We start from the raw sequence: 17,217 nt of genomic DNA on the forward strand, positions 1-17,217 counted from the left end.
CGGATGTGCCCCATCTTGTCCCTTTCCCCTTTGGCTGAGCCCTGGGCTGCTCCAGGGTGAAGAGATCAACGCACAGGAGCCAGACGGCGCTCCCCACCCGCTCCCAGGGAGAGGGCAGCAGCTGGGGTGGGGGGCCTGTCAGGCTGGGATCTCTCCCTTAAGGAGAAACAGACTCACTAGGAAAGGGGACAAGCCCCCTCTGCTCGTGCTGCCCCCTGGTTTGGGGAGGGGCTCGCACACTAGCCTCCGGCATGGGGCTGGATGGACATAAGGCAAGGGGACGGTACGGGGGTGAAAGGACCCCCTCTTGTTGCTCCCATTTGAGCATTTGGCTGCATCTGCCGGGTGGCGCAGAGGGAGACAAAGGCAGTGACCCGAGAGAGGCTCTGCTCCAAGGCCACGCAGCTGTCCTGACATCGGCGATGCCGGATTTACCGGGGTTTCACTGGGAGCAGCAGCATGACCGTGGGGGCCTGCACTTTCTCCTGCTGCTTGGACCCGGCTTCTCTGCTTCCCTCTCCCTGCCCCATTCTCCCCTTCAAACCTCCACCTGGCTCAGCGCCTCCCACCCCCTGCCTCCTCCGAGCGTCTCCCATGTCCCCTGATCGCTCCCCACCAGCGCCTCCAGCAGCCTCCCCACTAACATCTGTACAGTCCATCCCTGCACCCCCTTTTGAAATCCCCGAGTCCGTTTTCCACCTGTAATGACCGGGTCACACGCTGGGCTTGTCCTGCCAGGCGTGCTTGGCACAGCGCCCTGCTGCCCAGCTTCTGGGCACACATCCTGTATACGGCCCATAGAATAACGAGCCCTGCAGCACTGAGAGGTGCAGGCAGGTTATACTATGGGCCGTATACAGAGGGATATTGACCAGGGATGGGCCAGGGTGAACCAAGATCAGAGACAGCCCAGATCAGGTGAACTCTCACGGGGACACCCTGGACACCCTGGACACCCTGGGGACACCCTGCGTCCATTGCCCCATAGAACTGGGGTCACTGCCAGAGTCTGCAGCACTCGGCCTTTCCCAGCAGGTGACCGATGCCCACCAGGCAGCGCGGACTGGTGCTAATGCCCGGCTGCACCGGTGCTGGGACAATGAGCCCCCCTCTGCCCTGCTCAGGCAACGGCTCCGTTACCGTTGCAGGGACTAAGGAGACAGAGATGTCGGGCAACTCGTCGGAGCTGGAATGGGCCCTCCAGGTGCTGGTGAAGAACTTTGACAAATACGCCAGCGGGTGCTGCAAGAAACCCCGGCGCATCAGCAAGAAGGATTTCCGCAAGATGCTGAGCCGGGAGCTCAACCACATGCTGACGGTGAGACCAGGGGGACACTAGTGTGTGAGTGTGAGCCCACGGGCAGCATGAGGCCCTGCCATGGGGAACCCTAGTGTGTGAGTGTGAGCCCACGGGCAGCACGAGGCTCTGCCACGGGGAACTCTAGTGTGTGAGTGTGAGCCCAAGGGCAGCACGAGGCCCTGCCACGGGGAACCCTAGTGTGTGAGTGTGAGCCCATGTGCAGCATGAGGCCCTGCCACGGAGAACCCTAGTGTGTGAGTGTGAGCCCATGGGCAGCATGAGGCCCTGCCACGGGGAACCCTAGTGTGTGAGTGTGAGCCCATGGGCAGCACGAGGCCCTGCCACGGGGAACCCTAGTGTGCGAGTGTGAGCCCACGGGCAGCGCCCGGTCCCGTCACAGGAAACCCTAGTGTGCGAGTGTGAGCCCATGGGCAGCGCCCGGTCCCGTCATGGGGAACCCTAGTGTGTGAGTGTGAGCCCACGGGCAGCGCCCAGTCCCGTCACGGGGAACCCTAGTGTGCGAGTGTGAGCCCACGGGCAGCGCCCGGTCCCGTCATGGGGAACCCTAGTGTGCGAGTGTGAGCCCAAGGGCAGCGCCCGGTCCCGTCACGGGGAACCCTAGTGTGCGAGTGTGAGCCCACGGGCAGCGCCCAGTCCCGTCACGGGGAACCCTAGTGTGCGAGTGTGAGCCCACGGGCAGCGCCCGGTCCCGTCACGGGGAACCCTAGTGTGTGAGTGTGAGCCCACGGGCAGCATGAGTCCCTGCCATGGGGAACCCTAGTGTGCGAGTGTGAGCCCACGGGCAGCGCCCGGTCCCGTCACGGGGAACCCTAGTGTGCGAGTGTGAGCCCACGGGCAGCGCCCGGTCCCGTCACGGGGAACCCTAGTGTGTGAGTGTGAGCCCACGGGCAGCGCCCGGTCCCGTCACGGGGAACCCTAGTGTGCGAGTGTGAGCCCACGGGCAGCGCCCGGTCCCGTCACGGGGAACCCTAGTGTGCGAGTGTGAGCCCACGGGCAGCGCCCGGTCCCGTCACGGGGAACCCTAGTGTGCGAGTGTGAGCCCACGGGCAGCGCCCGGTCCCGTCACGGGGAACCCTAGTGTGCGAGTGTGAGCCCACGGGCAGCGCCCGGTCCCGTCACGGGGAACCCTAGTGTGCGAGTGTGAGCCCACGGGCAGCGCCCGGTCCCGTCACGGGGAACCCTAGTGTGCGAGTGTGAGCCCACGGGCAGCGCCCGGTCCCGTCACGGGGAACCCTAGTGTGCGAGTGTGAGCCCACGGGCAGCGCCCGGTCCCGTCACGGGGAACCCTAGTGTGCGAGTGTGAGCCCACGGGCAGCGCCCGGTCCCGTCACGGGGAACCCTAGTGTGCGAGTGTGAGCCCACGGGCAGCGCCCGGTCCCGTCACGGGGAACCCTAGTGTGTGAGTGTGAGCCCACGGGCAGCGCCCGGTCCCGTCACGGGGAACCCTAGTGTGCGAGTGTGAGCCCACGGGCAGCGCCCGGTCCCGTCACGGGGAACCCTAGTGTGCGAGTGTGAGCCCACGGGCAGCGCCCGGTCCCGTCACGGGGAACCCTAGTGTGTGAGTGTGAGCCCACGGGCAGTGCCCGGTCCCGTCATGGGGAACCCTAGTGTGCGAGTGTGAGCCCACGGGCAGCGCCCGGTCCCGTCACGGGGAACCCTAGTGTGCGAGTGTGAGCCCACGGGCAGCGCCCGGTCCCGTCATGGGGAACCCTAGTGTGCGAGTGTGAGCCCAACACTACCTCACGCTGTCCCCAACCAGCCTCCTTGCTGGCAGCCTGAGGAGGGACCTCGGTGACCCCCACCCCCAGCTCCAGTGCTGAGCTCCCTGCCCCTCGGGAGGGGGTGCCCCGGCAGCGGCTGACCTAGGTGCCAGGCTGGAGAGTGCCGCCCCCCGGGCTCCCCAGCCCCTCCTGGCATTCAAACGGCTCTGCGCTCTCTTCCCAGGACACCGGGAACAAGCGCGCGGCCGACAAGCTTATCTGTGACCTGGACGAGAACAAGGATGGGCTGATCAGCTTCGAGGAGTACTGGACCCTGATCGGCGGCATCGCTGGCCCCATCGCCTGCCTCATCCGCCAGCAGGAACACGGCACCAAGTTCACCAAGTAGCACGGCCTGAGGGCGCCGGCAGCCCCCCAGATCCCAGCTCGGATCTCCTCCTTTGCTGCTTCTCCCGAGGCCATGAGTGATCCCCTGCCCCCCACGGCGCCTCTGAGGCCGGCTCCTCCCGGGGAGAGCGGATCTCCTGCCAGCTGGGGCTCAGCCCCCACTCCATCAGCAACCCCCCTTAGCCAGCGCTGCCCTGGCTAACACCGATGCCCTGGGAAATAGCCAGCACTGAGGGCAGCTGCCTTCGAGGGGCTCGTTCTTCCCTCCCCCCCAATGCTGGGCTGGCCCACAGGGCAGCAGAGATATCATCCTCCTGGCCTTGTTAGCAAGCCACCTGCTGCGTCACGTGGCAGATCCGTGGCCTCCTGGACCCTCACCCCTGAGCCAGGGCCCATGCTGCTGGCAGTCACAGAGCCGTAGTTAATGGAGGAGAATCACCTGTGGCTCTCTGCAGTACAGGGCTTATGTGACACACGCTGCAGTGGGTCTGACGTGCCAAGAAAGCAGATTCGCATTGTCCCAGAAAGGAGTGGGGCAGCAGGGACACACGCAGACATGCAGACACGCACATGCCAGTCAGTTACAGCCTGGTCGCTGCTTTTCCCAGGCTCCCCCTGTAGCTGGCTGATGCTGTATTGACCTTTGCCGCCCTCCCGCCAAACGCCCTGGGGTGGCTCTGGGGCTGGGCTAGCCCCTCGGGGGGAGGGCACAGCCACCTGCAGGATTCAGGGTGCTGGTGTACCGGGGTCCTGCAGGGCTGGGATGGGGCCCTTTTGTTCTCCTCTTCGGAGGCTGTGCTGGTTTTAACCCTTCCTGATCTGCAGCTGAGTGCTGAGCCTTGCCTGGCTCCAGGCTGGAGAGATCTGTGCTGGCAGGGAGGGGTAAAATTCCCCCCCCCAGCCCCCCGCCAAGGCCCCAAGTGGGACAATCCAAGTTCCCAGCCATGCTTGTCTCCTGCCGTGTCACTCTGTGTAGAAGTCCCGCGGGACTGGCTGGGGGTCTAGGCCCATACCGGGGCGAGGGAGGGATGCAGCCCCTTGGTGACTCGCCTTCTTGGATCCATTGTGCCAAACTCTGCCCTCAGTGCCTTTCCTGCAGCCCCCCCTGGGCTGCCCCCCAGGTGGGGGTTCCAGGGCATTGTCCCCCATCTACGACTTGAATGGTTCCCGTTCTCAAACCTCTGTCTGGCTCGGGATTCCAACCCCCATGCTGGTTAGAAAGCAACCCGTCCGAGCTGGTAAGAAATCTGTCCTTCCCCTTTGCTGACCATTGCAACAGTTCTGTGGGGCCCATGCGGCTCGCCTGACCTTCCCTAGCGCCCTCCAGGGGCTGGCGCTTGAGCCAGACTGTGAAATTCATAACAATAAAGTTTGGAGTGGGATCGGTGTCTGTGTCTGCCTTCCCCCGGGCGGGCGAGGAGCTCATAGCGCCGTGCCAGGGCTCATTAGCTGAGCCCGCGAGGTCGGAGAATATCACCGTCAGCCCGGGGCCCGTGTCCCTGACCATGCTGTGCCGGAGAACCCCCTCAGCTGGTAGCAGGGTGAGACCCCAGAGTCCCCTGCTCCAAAAGGGCCTCCATGGCCTGCCCCACGGGGCCATTGGGACTGGCTCGTCTGACCAGCCGCATAGGCCAGGCCCGAGAACGGCCGGACCCCAATTCCCAATGCAGAGCTGCTAAAAACCAGCCCATCTCGATCGAAACACGGGCAGCGATGGAGAATTGACCATAAACGTCGGTAAATTGTAACCACCTCCCTCCTAAAACCGTACGTCTTGTTTCCAGTCTGGAGTCGTCTCGCTTCCACTTCCAGCCACTGGGTTGGCTTAGACCTTCCTCTCCTGGACTGAAGAGGCCTTGGTCAAATATTTGTTCCCTCTGTGGGTACTTGTGAGCAAGTCACCCTGGCCCTTCCCTGCGTGCAGCGAAATACACTGAGCTCCTTGAGTCCGTCGCTGTAGGGCCGGTTTTCTGATCCTTTCATTGTTCTCCTGGCACGTCACTGAACCTTCTCCAGTGTACACACCTGCCCTCTGACACACAGGTAAGCAGTTCTCGCCCCATGCAGCAGGAGGCAGCGGTGCACACACACACACACTGTAGCCCTGGTCATTATCGTGTGTTACCCCCATTGTACAGAGGGGGACACTGAGGCAATATGGGACGCGATTTCCTGAGTGTCACACAGTGAGTCGGGGCAGAGCTGGGGATGGAACCCAGGAGTCCTGGTTCCCCAGCCCTCCACTCTAACTGCTAGACACCAGCTCCTTCCCAGGGCTGGGCACAGAACCCTTCAATCCTGACTCCCATTCCCTCTAGCTATTAGTCCATCCCCCTCCCCACACAGACCCCACAAGTCCTGGCTCATAGCTCCCCTGCTCTAACCCACTCCACCCCACTGCCCTCCCAGAACTGGGAATGGAACCCAGGAGTCCTGGCTCCCAGCCCCTCCCCACCCCCCTCACTAACGGTGATAAAGGCTCCGGTCTCATGGGGGACCTGATGAGCGATGGGTCATTTCCCTTCTGGACAGGTGGAAATGCAGAGTCTGAGGGGGCTGGATCCCCACGGTGCAGCATGCCCCCTGGCTCCCACCTGCAGAGGGGGGCTGGGATGGGCGGGACCTGGCGCCTGGGGGAGGGATCTGAACAGGAGCATCTGATTCAGGGGGGCTTGTGCTCTGTCCCCCCAGGGAAGGATGTGGGGTCTCCAGCACAGAGGGGGACCCCAAGAGATGTGTGTGTGTGTGGGGGGGGGGGGTCACAACCAGGTCAGGGACAGCCAGGGCCTAAATATCTCCTGCCAGGAGAGACGGGCCTGGTCTTGGAGCTTTCTATTGTCCTGGCCCATGGGGCTGAGTTGGGAGCTGGGGGAGGCTGGGCGCAGGCAGGGCCTGTGATCCCCTCTGCCCCCCAGCCTGCAGCGCCTGAGGTGTGACCCGACTCCTGGCCTGGACTCAGCTATTCCAGCCGTACTGTAGCTCTACACCTCCAGGGGGCGCTCTGCAGGCGTGGCCCCGGCTCCTCTCTATCGGCAGGACTCAGCCCTCGGGGGCCTCGCGAAGCCACGGAGACGCCGCAGTCCGCTGGGCTGTCGCTGCGTGGTGCCGATGGGGCACCCCTGGGAACCGAGCCCACAACCCCAGCTCTAAAAGCCAGGGCCCTGCCGCGTGAGCTAATGGAGAATCTCCATCTGTTGTTTGCAACATAGGGGCTATGACACAGGGATGGGCAGTTGTGATCCCATCCAGCAGAAGGCAGCAGTGGGTCTCGCTCACCCTCCCCCCCCCATGCACTATTAAACGGAGCTCCTGCCATGCTCCAGTGCCTCCACTAAGTGTCAGCAAACACTAGCAGCAGGCGTGAGCTCGGCAGGCCAGTCCCCATCACACGTAGGGGCTCAGAGCGGGTGCAGCTGCCCCCCAAGGCCCTGTGCACTGACCCCCCCGCTCCGAGCACCTGTAATAAACCCGGGCCCCCGATGCCCACTGGAGTCAACAGAGAGACGCCCAGGCCCGTGGGCTTTGGCTAACAGGGAGAGGCCGAGCTGGGGCAGTCTGGACCTGTGGGGGTGGGGGGAAGTGTTGCAAAGCAGGCCCGGGGTCTGCCTCTCTCTGCTAATTCATCTTCACAACCTCCCCCTGTCCACACAGTATTGTCACCCCCTTTTGTCCAGATGGGGAAACTGAGGCTCAGAGGGAGCACATGAGTGGCAGAGCTGGCATTAGGGTTGGGGCCCCCATGGCCTCTCCTGTCCCGGTATGGAGCAGCCCCAAGGATATTCCTGCTGACCCTGGTGCTGGGGCTAAGCCCCTCAGGTTGTGTGGGGACGAGATACTGACAAACAAGCCACTGCTTGGCTGCAGTGGGAGCAGAGGCCCGGAGGCTCACTGCTTTGGGCCCAGTGGCTGACAGGCAGCATTCCCCATGACTCTGGGGGGTGCGATGTCTCAGGGGGGGTCCAGTGTGTTTTAGGAGTTTCCCAGTGTGTTTTAGGAGCAAACAACACAGAGGAATCTGCTGCACAGGGAGGAGATGCTGCCCTGATGCCAGCTGCCACGCATGGGTCCCTGGGAACGGGCAGCACCAGCCGGGCTGCAGTGCGTCCCCCAGGACATAGGCAGCCGCGGGTCCTTAGAATCACAGAATATCAGGGTTGGAAGGGACCTCAGGAGGCATCTAGTCCAACCCCCTGCTCAAAGCAGGACCAACCCCAAATAAATCATCCCAGCCAGGGTTCTGCCAAGCTGGGCCTTAAAAACCTCTAAGGATGGAGATTCCACTACCTCCCTAGGGGACCCATTCCAGGGCTTCACCACCCTCTGAGTGAAATAGCGTTTCCTAATATCCAACCTAGACCTCCCCCTCTGCAACTTGAGACCATTACTCCTTGTTCTGTCATCTGCCACCACTGAGAACAGCCGAGCTCCAGCCTCTCTGGAGCCCCCTTCAGGTAGCTGAAGGCTGCTGTCAAATCCCCCCTCGCTCTTCTCTTCCGCAGACTAAATAACCCCAGTTCCTGCAGCCTCTTCTCGGAAGTCACGTGCCTCAGCCCCCTGATCATTTTCTTTCCCCTCCACTGGACTCTCTCCAATTTGTCCACATCCCTTCTTAGTGGGGGGCCCAAAACTGGACACAACACTCCAGGTGAGGCCTCACCGGTGCCGAATACAGGGGAATAATCACGTCCCTCGATCTGCTGGCAACGCTCCTACTGGTACAGCCCAATATGCCGTTGGCCTTCTTGGCAGCGAGGGCACACTGCTGACTCGTATCCGGCTTCTCGTCCTTCTCCCCAAGCACTGGGCATTAAACGTCTCTGCTGGGCTGGGGCCAGGGATGCTCAGGGTGGGAGGTGGGCGAACGCCTAGCACTGGGGGGGGCTGGCTGTTCCTGGGCGTTTGTCTGTCCCCGTGGTGTACGGCGCGGTGGACTCCAGCAAGCTGAGTTCAAATCTCGGTTGGTCCCACATAGCCCACCTGCCCCCAGCTGGGGTGCCAGGACCTCACCCCGAGAGCAGAGCGGGGTGTCCCTGCAGTTGTCCCCTCAGGCCTCAGTGGAAAAACTGGCTGAAAAGCTTTAATCCCTTGGGATCGCGGGGGGCTGTGGGGAAGGATTGAGGGGCAACACAGGGGATGTTTGCAGGCTCCGTTGTTGCTTTAATCCCATCTGGGGTTGACAGTTCCTTTGTTGCGAACCCCACGCAGTGGGCTCACCCCCCCGGCACTGGTACGACACCCCCAATTTCACCCTGGGTAACCAGAGCCTGGTGGGCACCTCCCCTGTGCCCCCCTCCGTCCGGTGCCTGGGAAGCTGCCCCCCAGACACAGACACACCCTCCCTCCTGCTTGCCTCCTCCCACACACTGCAGAGCGGCTCAGAGCCAAGTGAAGGCAGGTGCCCAGGGTGGGGCCAGGTGACTCATCTGGCTACTCCGGGGCGTCTTTGAGAGAAAAAAGACACGAAAGCCCGATGCAAATGGTAACTCCCGGCTGGTGGGCAGCACCCCAGGTGCATGTGTGTGTGTGTGGGGGGCCTGTAGTGGGGTCAAAGCACCAGGGGTGTGGAGGACAAAGATCTTGGGGTGTGTTTGGGGGGGTGTATCAGGGGCCAGAGCCCCAGGGGTGTGGGTGGGACACCCCCATTTTCTTTTCTTACATTCCCCTGGGGGAACGGGCCCCACCCTGCTGCCAGTGACGGCAGCGTCCCAGCTCCCCCTGACTTCAGCGGCTGGAGGATCCGGCCCAAATTGTCTGCGTGTGAAACCAGAGCTGGGAAAAGCACCGGCTGAGTGACACAGAGACTTTCGGTGCGAGCGAGGTGCTGAGGCAAGGGGTGACGTGTGAGCCCTGCCGCAGATGGGGGGCACCGGTCAGCTGATTCTGCAGCCCCCCAGGCCCAGCGAGAACACAAAGGGCTTTGCAAAGGGGCAGCCACATCTATGTCGTTAATCAGTTTTACTCTTCACTGCTGCAATGCAGCCACCTCTGGGGAGGGCAGGGCAGGGGCAGCTGTTTGACAGGCCCACAGCAAGACCGCGCGAGAGTCCAGGCCAGGGCTCAGCGCAGGGGTTGGCGTCCAGCCGACGCTGCAGGCAGGGCTGAGGGGCAGAATGGACTGAGCGGAGCTGGGACGTGGCCAGGACACCGGGGTTCAGAACCCAGCTCTTGGGAACAGAGCCAAAGACCGGGGATGAGCAGGAGGGGGCAGGACGTCCACTGTAAAGCTCATCTGAAGGACGGTGCCTCCCGCAGTGCGGCGCCCCCGACTGAGCCCCTAATTCAGAGCCTGGTGTGTTGGCAGCCCACTGCAGCGTGGACACGTAGGGGGATTCATACGCACACAGGGACGGGGGTCTGCGGCGGCCCCCTGTGCTGGTGCCCTGCCCACAGGGGGTGCCCTGGACGGGGGATGGATTACCCTTTGCATCCCATGGGCGGACGTGGAGAACCCGACTTGGCCTCTCGCTGCCAGAGGCTCTGGGGCAGGAAAATCCGCCCCGTGCTCCTGGATCTGGCCCGGTGGCCCTGCCCGGATCCAGCCGGGGCCCCCTCCCGTCCTGCGTGTCTGGTTCCCCAGAGACCCAACTCCAAGGGCTTTTCCTGCCATCGCACTTCCCTCCTTGGGGGAAAATCCTCCCCGAAGGGCGGCTCGGAGGGACTGCGGGGCCTTTGTCTCCCCAGCCCCAGGTGCCTGCCTGGACCCCAGGCCTCAGCACTACAATGGGTCCTCCCCCCAGCGGCGCGAGTTGGCTGCATGGGGTGGGATACATGCTAATCGCCCTGCACCCCCTGCCAGCCCAGCCCTGGGCTCCCCCAGCTCTGCCGTGCCCCTCCATCCTGACCCACAGCCCCCTGCTAGCCCAGCCCTGGGCTCCCTCAGCTCTGCTGTGCCCCTCCATCCTGACCCACAGCCTCCTGCTAGCCCAGCCCTGCACTTCCCCAGCTCTGCCGTGCCCCTCCATCCTGACCCACAGCCCCCTGCTAGCCCAGCCCTGCGCTCCCCCCAGCTCGGCCAGTGCCCCTCCAGCCCGACCTGTGAGTCTAGCTGTGCCCCCCATAAGTATGACCCGTGCATCTTGGCCCAGCCCTGCAGGGCCCCTCTCTCTGGCAGCAAGAGGGGACCCAAGGCAGCCCTCGGTCTCTGTGCTGAGGCTGCCAGAAATCAGGCCCAGGGGTGGGTGTGTGTGTGTGTGAAGCTGCCAGAAATCAGGCCCAGGGGTGTGCGTGTGTGTGTGTGAAGCTGCCAGAAATCAGGCCCAGGGGTGTGTGTGTGAAGCTGCCAGAAATCAGGCCCAGGGGTGGGTGTGTGTGTGTGTGGAGGAAGCCGATCCTGGATCTGGCTCGGGGGACCGGTTCCTCTCTGGGTGGGGGGGTTCCCGGATCTCCTCTCTCAGAGCCCAGCAGCGAGAGCAGCAGCCCCCGCTTCCGGCCCCGGGTTGGGGCCCCGCCCGCGGCGCTGGCCGGGGGCCTGGGAGAGCCTGGCTGTCCTGCTGGGGATTTTCCACTGGTGGGGGAGGTGTGGGGGGAGCAGATCGCAGTCTGCCTGGGCTAGAGCCAGGGCCTGAGCTGCCCCTGGGGTGCAGACGCTGCCCCCCCAGCTGTCCCCTATCCCCCCCCTCACCCCCCGTGCCCCCACGACGGATCCTGCTGGGAGCAGAGCGCAGGCCTCGTGGGGAAGGAGCTTCCCCTGCAGACCAGGGCCCCTGCCCCACCCTGAGCATGACCCCCCCGGGCCGAGCCCGGCATCACCGCCCTGGGCAGGCACCTGGAAGAGCAGCAGCCCCCAGGCCGCCCCACAGGGCCCTGGCACAGCTGCGCCCGCTACCCTCCAGGCGCGTCCGTGGGCACCCGCTCGCCCCCAGCCCCGATGCCCCGTGGGCGCCCTGGCTCCGGGGCACTCATGAGCTGGGGGGGGCCGTGCAGAGAGCGAGGGGGCTGGGCACGGCACGGCCCCTCTCCTGGCAGCAGGGCCAGGGCGGCTGAGTCACTGCCCTGGAATCTGCCTGGGAAACCACAAGGCCGGGGCAGGGGCCACCACTTCTGCTGCTAACCGAGCCCAGCGGCCTGGCTGGGCGCTGGGGGGGAGGGGGAATCCAGCACTTGGGGGGGGGGATACAGGACTGGGGGGGTGAAATCAGGCACACAGCAATGTGGGGGGGAATCTAGCACCGGGGGGGAGTCCAGCACACAGCATGGGGGGGGGAATCCAGCACAGCACGGGGTGGGAATCCAGCACGGGGGGGGCGGGGAAATCCAGCACACAGCACTGGGGGGCGGGGGGAAATTGAGCACACAGCAGAGGGGGAGGGCAGGGCAGGGGACCCAGGGCACACGGCATGGGAAGGGCAGACCAGGGAGAAGGGGCAGGGGCAGGGGATCCAGCGTGATGGCGGGGGGATCCAGTACTCATGGTGGGCTCTGGGGGGGGAGATGCGGGGGATCCAGCAGACCAGGGAGAAGGGGCAGGGGCAGGGGATCCAGCGTGATGGCGGGGGGATCCAGTACTCATGGTGGGCTCTGGGGGGGGAGATGCGGGGGATCCAGCAGACCGGGGAGGAGGGGCAGGGGTAGGGGATCCAGCGTGATGGTGGGGGGATCCAGTACTCATGGTGGGCTCTGGGGGGGGAGATGCGGGGGATCCAGCAGACCAGGGAGAAGGGGCAGGGGCAGGGGATCCAGCGTGATGGTGGGGGGATCCAGTACTCATGGAGGGCTCGGGGTGGGGGGATGCGGGGGATCCAGCAGACCGGGGAGGAGGGGAAGGGGCAGGGGATCCAGTGTGATGGCGGGGGGATCCAGTACTCATGGTGGGCTCTGGGGGGGGGATGCGGGGGATCCAGCAGACCAGGGAGGAGGGGCAGGGGCAGGGGATCCAGCGTGATGGCGGGAGGATCCAGTACTCATGGTGGGCTCTGGGGGGGGATGCGGAGGATCCAGCAGACCGGGGAGGAGGGGCAGGGGCAGGGGATCCAGCACACACCAGGCGGGATGGAGGGTCTGAGCCGTGGGGGCAGCTTGGACGGTGACACTGCCCAGAACTGCCTTAGCGCTGGTGCCAAGGGGGGCGAGTGGCCCCCCAGACCCCAGAAATGCTCACACCTGACCTCGGAGGGGAGGTAAAAGTCCTCGGCAGGCTGGGGGGGACCTGAGACCAGTCTGTAAGCCCGGGCAGGGCTGGTCCAGCGAGCCGGGCCCGTGCCCTGCAGGTAGCACCAGGGGCAGGGCCGCACCTGCAGCCCGGGGGACGGAGGTCAGACCTCGGAAAAGCTCCATTTCGCTCTGGAGCAGGTGGCCGAGGGTCCCCGGCCCTGGAGGTTTCCGAGACTGGGCCAGACAAGCCACCATGAGGGCTGGGCTGGGCTCACCTGGCCCTGTCTCAGCACTGGGGGCTGGTGACCTCTCCAGGTCCCATCCAGCTGCACCTTGCCAAGATCCTACGCAGTACGTGATACATCAGGCAGGGCGGGCTACCTTTCCCTACCAACCCACCCCTTTTTCTGGGGTGGGAGGGCAATGAAGGGGGACCTGCTCCCCCTGCTGGGTGACGGGTTCCACCAACCAGCCCCCAAGGTTGTGAGACCATTGGGCATATTTACCATTTGTAAGAGTCGCAGGAGACACCTCCCCCTGCCTTCTCAGTGGGACCCAGGCATCCGGGCCGGTGCTGTGAGCAATGTGCTCCCGAGCTGGGTTTATCATCCCACGCCCCAGGGACCATCGCTCAGCACAAAGCGCCCGGAGCCAAGAGACAGCGCCAGAGCCCCCGGCCGGCACGGGACCCGGCGGGGGGAGACACAGGGCAGACGGGCTTGCGTGGCCGTGGCGTGTTTCATGCGTGTGCTGTGCGTGTGGCTCTCTGTGCGTCCGCACCGCAGGCTCTTTGTGGGGCGTGAGTTGTGGATCCCGGTGTGTTGCGTGCAGGAGCTAGGTGATGTGGTGTTGTGCATGGCGGGGGGGGGGTGGGGGGGGTTGCATGCAGGAGAATGGAGCCTGCTAGAGCCCTGCAAGAGCGGTGCACACGCATTCACACACACACACTCTTGCTCTCTCACCCAGCACTCGGGCAGGGGCACCCTGGGGGGCAGACAGCCTCAGCGGCTCAGAGCTGCTGGGAGCCCAGGGAGTGAGAGTCCCTCGCCCCCCAGAGGCACCGCGTCCTGGCACATGTGGGGAGACGCCAGAGAGGCTGGGAGCTGGGTGTTGGCTGAGGGGGAGGCGTTTGCAATGGGGGAGCCCCCGGAGAGACCCACACAGCTAATATTGGGTCGGCGCTTTGGCCCTGGAGGGGCCTGGGTTTTCAAACCCCTCCAGCACCCCACCACTTCTCCGGCTGTCCTCGGCACAAGAGTCTGCGTCTCTGCAGCCCCCTCCTTTAGGGGAGCCCCCTTCTGTCTTCTCCAGCCTCCCTCTCCATCCCGGCACCACCTCCCTGCTGCGGCTGCAAGGACCGCTCCTGCCAGCTGGCTCATGCCCTGCGTCCTCCTCTCTCTGCTCATCCAGCACCGTCCGTCCCCCTCTGGCCCCTGTAAAAGCGAGAGCCTTCCCCGACGCAGTTTCTGCTGCCTGGAGCAGCTCTGAGTGGGGACACGGCTCATGGACAGGGCCCGGGGAGCTTAACCTGGGGTCTTGTTGATTGGGGCCCCCCCTCTTGTGCCTGCTTTTGGGCTGGGCTGGAGCCACCCTGCACCCCAACAGCCCAGGGGGAGGATGGGTAGGATGCAGCGGAAGCCAGGGCGCTCGCTGCTTCCCACGCCCTAGTGCAAAGTAGTGTCGCTCACCCGCCTGCCGTGGGAACCTCAGTGCACCGGGCAAAAGGGTGTGTGTGGAGTGGGGGGGCAGGAGCTGGCAGGCTCGGGCTGGGCCAGCTAGCGTGGCTTAAAGCGCGTAGGAGAGCACCATGTGTAAGCACCCCAGTCGCACGGCTCATCACGCCCCAGTCGCACGGCTCATCGCGCCCCAGTCGCACGGCTCATCACGCCCCAGTCGCACGGCTCATCGCGCCCCAGTCGCACGGCTCATCGCGCCCCAGTCGCACGGCTCATCGCGCCCCAGTCGCACGGCTCATCGCGCCCCAGTCGCACGGCTCATCGCGCCCCAGTCGCACGGCTCATCGCGCCCCAGTCGCACGGCTCATCGCGCCCCAGTCGCACGGCTCATCGCGCCCCAGTCGCACGGCTCATCGCGCCCCAGTCGCACGGCTCATCGCGCCCCAGTCGCACGGCTCATCACGCCCCAGTCGCACGGCTCATCACGCCCCAGTCGCACGGCTCATCGCGCCCCAGTCGCACGGCTCATCGCGCCCCAGTCGCACGGCTCATCACGCCCCAGTCGCACGGCTCATCGCGCCCCAGTCGCACGGCTCATCGCGCCCCAGTCGCACGGCTCATCGCGCCCCAGTCGCACGGCTCATCGCGCCCCAGTCGCACGGCTCATCGCGCCCCAGTCGCACGGCTCATCGCGCCCCAGTCGCACGGCTCATCGCGCCCGAGTCGCACGGCTCATCGCGCCCCAGTCGCACGGCTCATCACGCCCCAGTCGCACGGCTCATCGCGCCCCAGTCGCACGGCTCATCGCGCCCCAGTCGCACGGCTCATCGCGCCCCAGTCGCACGGCTCATCGCGCCCCAGTCGCACGGCTCATCGCGCCCCAGTCGCACGGCTCATCGCACCCCAGTCGCACGGCTCATCACGCCCCAGTCGCACGGCTCATCACGCCATGGCTGCGCCGCAGTTGACCTGCCTCGGTGATGTGCCTGCTGCAGGTCACCCTCGTTCGCTCCTGCCCCGGACTCCGGGCTCCCACAGCCCTTCCCCCCTGCGATCCCCTCCGTCCGCGCCAGGGGAATTCACGAGTCCTGAGCTCCCGGCGTTTCCTTCCCAGCCGCCCTGGCGTGGGCAGAGGCCAGGAGCCCACGTCATGGACGCGGAGGCCAGGAGCCCGTGGGCAGCTGTGTTCGTGGAGTCCCGCGGTGCGGGGCACGGCCCGGAGGCCAGGCCTGTGCGGCTAGGATAACCTGGCTGGGTTTTCTCAGCCCCCTGCGGAGTGCCGCCGTGCCCTTCCTGTTTGCTCTCAGAGCAGCCGTGCTCGCAGAGGGGCACAGAGGCTCCTAGTGCTGCTGCTTACAGCAGAGAAGAGCCAGTTGCCTCTAGGCCACAGGTTCAAATCCAGCCCAGGGTGGTAACGACCATGGGCCTGAGTCTCCGCTCCTCGGAGCTCTCTCGACTTTGCTCCTGGGTTGGGGGGCCCGGGCCGGGGCTTTGTTGCCAGTTTGGTGGCCTGAATGAAATGGGTCTGGGCGGGGAAGGGAAGAGTGGGAATTGAGCCCTATGGGGGACAGGTTGGAACTGACCCTCTTGGTCGCAGTCTCATGGCAGCTAGAGCCTGGGGCCCTGTTGTGCTGGGGTCTAGAGGGAGACAGGCCCTGCTCCATAGCGCTCACGCTCCCAATACACCAGCCACAGGGGGAGCGTCCTGTCCAGTGCCATAACCCCTGGGCACCTCGTCTGCCGGACTCCCAGGCTCCCCTCTCACTTAGCCAGCCCCATTATGGCAGGGCTGGTTTGTGTCCTGTGGCTAGCGGCCTCGCTCCTGAGGGCCGTCAGTCGCCTTGCCGCAGGGCTCAGCGGGGTTGAGAAGTGCAGGGGTTCGAAGCTAGGCCCCCCGCTCTGCCCCTGTGAATGCTGGGTGCGCAGGAGGCAGGGGCAGATGCTGGGGGTCGGTGGCCCACCCTGGCTGCATGCGGAACGCAGTGTGTGTGGGGGGCAGCTGGTCATGTGTCCGGGGGCCGATTTAAACCGCAGGATTTGTCCCAGCCACACAAGCGCATCCCCTAGGTGGGGAGCAGAGATTGCCGAGGCTCTGGGAGGAAGCGTCTCCGCCTGGATTTGAACGAAAAGCCCCCAGCGCCGTGTGCGTGCGAGGGAACGTGGCTCTAGCGATGGGATCTCTGGGTCCCATTGGGTGGGAGTCGGTTGTTACCCCCAGGATGAAAGGGAAGGAGACTGCATGGGGGCGCCTGGGCCCAGGTGGCATGCAGGAGCAGCACCACACCCAGACCCAGAGCCTGTCATGCAAAGCATCTGGGAGCTATTTGTACAGCTTGGCAGCACCGATGCGGTGATCAGCATCAGAGAGGAAGGCCGGGGGGGCGGGGGACGGGGCATGGCCGGGCTGCCAGGGGCACCTCCCGTTTACATGTAAGCTAGAGAAGGGCTCCCCACACTTTGCAACTGGCAGAACCAGGACCCGTGACCCAGCCACCCCTGCGCCTTGGAAAGGTGCAGATCCTGCTGGGAACTCCCCAGCGGAGGCCATTTCTGATGTTCCGGTCCCCTGTCCCCATCCCAGTGCTGTGTGAGAGTGGATGGGGTGCCGTTGGGCACAGAGGCAGTGTTTGCTGTCGGGACTGGATGTCTGGAGGAGAACTTGCTGCACTGGGTCAGTCCCTACGATGCCATCTGGCCCCATGTCCCTGGTGTAAGCACCAGGCTCCCTGCAGAGCAGCGTGAGATTCCAGCCCCCTCACGTAGCTGCAAAGCCAAGGTGCTGTGTGGATCCCAGCTTCCGCTTCTCTGCCAAGCAGACCCCCCAGGAAGGGCTGAAACAGGGCCCCTGTGGTTCTCCTGGCTCCCACGCCGCCCCCACTGCCCATGTCCAGCGGTGAATTTCACCCAGCACACCGACAACATAACCCGCCCCGAGCACACCCAGCTTGGATGCAAATTGCAATTTTTGTGGCTTCCCGCCCCATCCCTGTGAAATCAAACCACCACTGGAGCATGCAAACCA

The 17,217-nt window shown here is 64.8% G+C and overlaps 1 protein-coding gene across 1 annotated transcript; it reads left to right on the forward strand.

The window, feature by feature from the left end:
- The first annotated feature begins 1,147 nt into the window (after positions 1 to 1,147).
- S100A16 (S100 calcium binding protein A16) lies at positions 1,148 to 3,430 on the forward strand. The gene is made up of 2 exons (XM_077841711.1): positions 1,148 to 1,318; positions 3,266 to 3,430. Exons 1-2 carry the CDS (start codon positions 1,166 to 1,168, stop codon positions 3,428 to 3,430), a joined length of 318 nt encoding a protein of 105 aa, XP_077697837.1. The 5' UTR covers positions 1,148 to 1,165.
- Positions 3,431 to 17,217: the final 13,787 nt, after the last annotated feature.

The sequence above is a fragment of the Eretmochelys imbricata genome, chromosome 24 (genome assembly GCF_965152235.1).
Source record: "Eretmochelys imbricata isolate rEreImb1 chromosome 24, rEreImb1.hap1, whole genome shotgun sequence".
NCBI lineage: Eukaryota > Metazoa > Chordata > Testudines > Cheloniidae > Eretmochelys > Eretmochelys imbricata.

What these genes read in the sequence shown, in the direction of transcription:
- S100A16 (XM_077841711.1), top strand. Translation starts at nt 1,166, where the DNA reads ATGTCGGGCAACTCGTCGGAGCTGGAATGGGCCCTCCAGGTGCTGGTG. An exon ending in AGCTCAACCACATGCTGACG is followed by an intron (nt 1,319 to 3,265) that starts GTGAGACCAGGG and finishes CTCTCTTCCCAG; the next exon opens with GACACCGGGAACAAGCGCGC.